The 5,366-nt window shown below is 41.9% G+C and overlaps 1 protein-coding gene across 1 annotated transcript; it reads right to left on the bottom strand.

The window, feature by feature from the left end:
• Positions 1-684: 684 nt before the first annotated feature.
• On the bottom strand, positions 685-1,947 carry GPR151 (G protein-coupled receptor 151). The gene has a single exon (XM_004420023.3). It carries the CDS (start codon positions 1,942-1,944, stop codon positions 685-687), a length of 1,260 nt encoding a protein of 419 aa, XP_004420080.2. The 5' UTR covers positions 1,945-1,947.
• Between the last annotated feature and the right edge of the window lie 3,419 nt (positions 1,948-5,366).

Below are 5,366 nucleotides of genomic sequence, written 5' to 3'. Positions count from 1 at the left end.
AGATCAGTGAATCAGGTTTTAGTATATGGCAAAGTTTGAATTTACTTCAACTTATCCAAAATGAGCCATGGTTTGAAATTAGCCCAGAAGTGGAATAAGGTGGTGTTCCTTATTCTGCAACCTTCAGTCGTGGAAACTCTGTATGGATTTTCATCAAGTAAGTTAACATTTTTTAAACAAATGAAGATAACTCATTAAAGTGTTAAAGTAAAATCTCTTAATTGGAAGTAGATTTTGAACTTTGGTTATGTAAAATAGTTTGATAGGTCAAGTTAGGGCTAGCAGGTTCAGGAGGAAACTAAAGGTACAGGGGGTTTAGCCTTTGACAGATAAGCTCTACTCCAGCCAGTACAGGGCTGGTCCTAAAGAGTACCCCAAAGACAGCCATTGTAAACAAGTGACAAAATAGCTGGGCTTTCTAATCACTTGTGGCAGAAGCATCTTCGTACAACACTTAAAGTTAATTCTTTGGACTGGCAGGTTGTAATTCTGAAACAATTATTACTCCTAACATGGTGTTCTACTTACCAAATTGCACATTTTGAAAATGCAGACTGTGAAGCATTTTTGTAATTCCTAACGGTAATAATTTTGTCATGTTTCTTACAGTAAAATCAGCAATATTGATAAGCAGCAGTACAAGTAAATACAACAATCGCGATTTGTTTTGCTTTGAAACTTAATCTATTTATCACAATCTCCTCCTGTCTCTTGATCTTCATGTTCCCAGGGGATAGGGTCATTGTCTTGTACGCAAGGGACTGTGTCCCTTTCCTGCCAAAACTGCTCTACATCAGGGAGGATGGGAATCTCTGCCTTCTCAGTTTTCTGTTTGCTGGAGGAGGGAGAGCCAGTTTTCTCTTTCTCTGGTGTGGATGTTGGGGACTCTGGAGATGGAACATTGTCGGGAAGGACCTCTGAGTTACCAGCTGGTATTTCCTCAGACTCTGAGGCAGTCGGATGTTTTTTGGTTATCCATTTCCATAAGCCTTTTAAGCCTTCCTTGAACTCCTCTGACATCACTAGAAAAATGAGAGGATTTGCTGAGGAGATGGAAAACATTAGAACTTGAGACAGGGCTATGAAACCTTGTGGTGGGGCCGGGCCTCCAGCCTTCAGGTGCCATATCCACAGCCAGACTACCCATTCAGGGAGCCACAGAATAGCAGAGATGATGGCAGTGCTCAGCAACATCACTGTGAGTTGCTTTGAGCGCATCTGATTTCTAAGATTTTGAGTCTTAGTTCCTCGTTTTTGACATTGGCCATAAGCTCTCCAGAAATAAAAACTGGCAAAGAGTAATGGAAGGCAAAATACGAGCAGAGGGTAGAGCTTACCAAACATTGACATGAACTCTTCAGCCACAGCGGGTACATCCATGAGGCACATTTCCACACCTGCGTAATGCCTGGTGGTGCTAAAGAACCATTCTGGCAAGGATAGCAGGCTGGCCACAGCCCAGATAGCCACCAGCACTGACCAGATGGTGCGGTTGTGGATATTTACTTGCTTGGCTGGGTCACTTGCATACGTGAAGCATACTTTGGCCACCGCAACGATTGTCAGGCTCTTGGCTGCCATGCACGTGTGGATGAACCAGTCAGACGATTTGCAGACAAACCAGCCTAGATCCCAGACACCTTTGGAGTATGCTGTGGCTCGTACAGGTGCCGAAAACAGCAAGAGAGAGAGATCAGCCAGGCTGAGATTCAAAATCAGGGAGTGGATCATGGATAGCTTTCCTTTCCAAGCGCTGTGAAGGAGGATGCCAATCACACACAGGTTTCCCACGAAGCTGACCAGGCAGACAGCCACCAAGAGAGCTGGGATTATGGTCCTCCAGTCCTTGGAGTCAGAGGGCAGGTACCCTCCAGCGAAGTGGAGGTGAGCAGAGGACACGTTCATGGTGCTGGAGTTGGAGTCTGCAAAGGCAGCTGCCCGCATCACCTTTTCCGTCAGCTCCTCGTTACAGACGTTAGCTGCTTTTTGTCTTTCTGCTTTGGCTGTTTCGCGTAGGAAATAAATACGCTGTCATCGGTGTCAAATGACACCTCTGGCCCCTCCCCCTGCTTGTTTTCTGGAGAGCAGAATGTGGAAGAAGGTTGACTACTCAGCTCTTCTCTGCTGCCTGCGATGTACCTTGACTGCACTGAATGACAGACAGCAGGAGTGCATGGTTGCTGCTCATTAGCAAGTCTAATATCAAATTGCCAGCCCTGTGGAGTAAATAAAATCCCAATATACCCATAAATGATGAATGAGGAGAACATACATGTAAGTGGGATATGTTCCTGGGGGGTCAGTAGAGCCAGTCAAGGCAATTATTTTCAACCAGCTGTTTCTAAAATCTTGACTGCAGTCTGTAATTCAGTAAACACTACATCTGAACAACCAAGTCCTTAAAACTTAAGCCTGCACCAGAATCACCTGGGTAGCTTGATCCAGTAGGTCTGGAGTAGGGTCCAAGAATTTGCATTTCTAACAGTTCCCAGGGAATGTTGATGCTGAGGGTTGGGGAAACCACACTGTTTTAAAGCAAGAACCAATGCTGCTTTTTTTCCCCCTGCAGAGATGAGCTTCCTCATCTTTTACCCAGCCCTCACCACCATTTCTGTCCCATCAACAGCTGGCTGAGATCAAACACACAGAGCTGGATAATGCAACAAAGCTGGAAAGGAGTCCTATTAAAAAATCGAATTAGGGGCTGGCCCGGTGGCGTAGTGGTTAAGTTCACACGTTCCACTTCGGCGGCCTGGGGTACAGCGGTTCGGATCCTGGGTGCAGATCTATACACTGCTCATCAAGCCATGCTGTGGCGGTGTCCCACATAGAAGAGCTACAACTCTACAACTATGATACCCAACTATGTACTGGGGCTTTGGGGAGAAAAAACAAAAGAGAGGAAGACTGGCAACAGATGTTCGTGTAGGGCCAATCTTCCTCAAAAAAAAAAATCTAATTATGGGTGTCCAAGTGTAGTCTAACTATTGTGAGTGTTTTAGAGGTGATTTTAGAGCTCTGAATTAGAACAGGTTTACATCCTAGTAAGATTTTTCAACAGCTGATGGTGATTAAGGCAACCAAATGGTGACTTAGGCTGCTTTTCACAGAGAATTCCTAAAAGATTTACTGAAACAAGAGAAATAAAAGAAAAATAAACAATTTCTATGTGGAAGGCATTTAAGACATTTTAAAGAAGATGACATTTGAAAGTTGGGAAATGAAAAAATTCTTGCATAAGATGATTCTAGAACCAGTCTTGAAATTTTATAAAGAGCAGTGGAAAGATGCTCTGGAGGAGATCAGAGGAGCTAGAATTGTTCCAGGAAAGGGGTTTGTGAGATTGAAATGAAGATATGTCCTGCTCTTGAGTGTGGCTGAATCAGAAATGCTTAGTATCATACGGTGGAGAGTGTACTGGGCTGGGAGTCCAACCTCTGGGTTCTGATACTAACTCTGCTTCACCAGTTTTTCTCTGGAAACTAAGGGGATGACATTAAAAAATTCCTCGAAACTCCAGAACTCAAATAAGTACTGACTCGATAAATAGGTACTGAATATTGGGAAAGCTGTCAGTGGTGCTGGGCTTCGTTTTCTGCGTCCCTTTCCTTTCCCTCTGGGAAGTAGTTGTAACTATGACAGAGTAAACGGGGGGCAACGTCTTGTCCCACCAATGCACAATAACCCCCATTTAGTGCTGTGGACAGTGAAATATCCTTGAGCCTCAATAGTGCTACTTTTGGGGGTGAAGAGGCCCACACCATCTTCTGGGGAGGAAAATGGGGAGCGATGCAGAGAAACACCTTGAGTGCTACTTAGAGCAAATGAATGTTGTGTGAATTACAGACCACAAGAAAGCTAGTTCCACCTGATGAATGGGGAAGAGATCAGTTCAGGACCAGAAAACAAATACTACTTTACATCATGACTTGTAGCTTATGAGGCCCAAGGCTCCTGAAGATACAGAAGACAAAAAGCTCAATGAGTTCAAGAAGGCTTTAACATCACGGAAGTTTGATTCTTGCTAGACCATTGAGGGAAACTAAAGACTCATACGGTTCTCCCCAAATCTATTGAAATTGACTCAGGGAAGAATGCCCCAGTGCTCCGGGCAGAGACAGAGGGTTTGACCTGAAGGACTGGAAGACTGAGTTTTCTATGTTCTTTTGGAGGAAATTTATTTTAACTTTTTATTTTGAAATAATTGTAAACTTATAGAAAAAATACAAGAACAGTACAAAGAATTACTCTATACACTTCACCCAGATTTCACCAATTATTAACATTTTGCCATATTTGCTGTCTCTCTGTATATAAATATGCACACACATGCATATTTGTGTGTATATATAGATACACATATGCATATCATTATGTATACATATATATATTATTGTGTATATATAGAATCATTTGAGAATTGGAAATGAGTTTTTGAGTTTTCTTCCTGGATTACCATTAGTCATAAAAATCAAAACGAGACTATGTGCTTGTAGCAGAAAGGAATTCTCTCCTTTGCAACCCTCGTTACTCAATCCAACTTTCAGTTTATCTCGATATATCAGCACTTATGCATCTAGGTATCTGACAAATGTGATATGTAGCTTGTATCCAATTTTTTCTTTATTTTAACAGCATTTCCATTTAAAGGATAAATGTAACAAATCTAAAAGAAAAAGTATATACATTTATTTACATTATAAGTTGAAGTTATTTTGATCTTTGTTGATAGCTTATTCACTTAAAATACAGGATTGACTTGTATGCAGAGTGGACATTTGTCAGGTTTCCTTATCTTTATTTATTCTGGGGAGTTGCTTAGTATTTGACCCCCTTTCCTGATTGCTGGAGGGATTTGTGGGAAGAGATGATACCAGCAAGGTGGATGGAGCAGTACAATATAGACAAGAGACTGAGAGTTATTTGGAATGAAAACTGGAAACAATCTCCCTCACCACCCCAAAAGGCTGGAAACAACCCAAATGTCCATCAGCTGGTGAATGGATAAATAGATATGTTCATACTGTGGAATACTATTCAGCATATAAAGGAATGATAAATGCTACAACATGGATGAACCTCTAAAATACCATGCTAAATGAAAGAAGCCAGACACAAAGAACACATATTATAAGATTCAATTTATATGAAATGTCCAGAAAAGGCAAGTCAATAGAGACAAAGTAGATTAGTGGTTCCCTGGGGCTGGGGGTGGGAAAGGGGAGTGCCTGGGAATGGGCACGAAGGATCTTTTTCGGGTGATGAAAATGTTCTAAAATTGAATCGTGCGAATGGTTACACAAGCCTGTAAATGTCCTAAAAACCCTGAATTGCATGCTTAAAATGAGTGAATTTTATAGTATGTT

The sequence above is a fragment of the Ceratotherium simum genome, chromosome 4, assembly GCF_057802395.1.
Source record: "Ceratotherium simum simum isolate JZ-2026a chromosome 4, ASM5780239v1, whole genome shotgun sequence".
NCBI lineage: Eukaryota > Metazoa > Chordata > Mammalia > Perissodactyla > Rhinocerotidae > Ceratotherium > Ceratotherium simum.
The sequence above is the reverse complement of the archived record's forward strand: the minus strand, read 5'-3'. Positions and strand labels throughout refer to the sequence as shown.

Excerpts from the sequence above, each read along its gene's own strand:
- GPR151 (XM_004420023.3), bottom strand. The coding sequence starts at position 1,944 with ATGCGGGCAGCTGCCTTTGCAGACTCCAACTCCAGCACCATGAACGTG.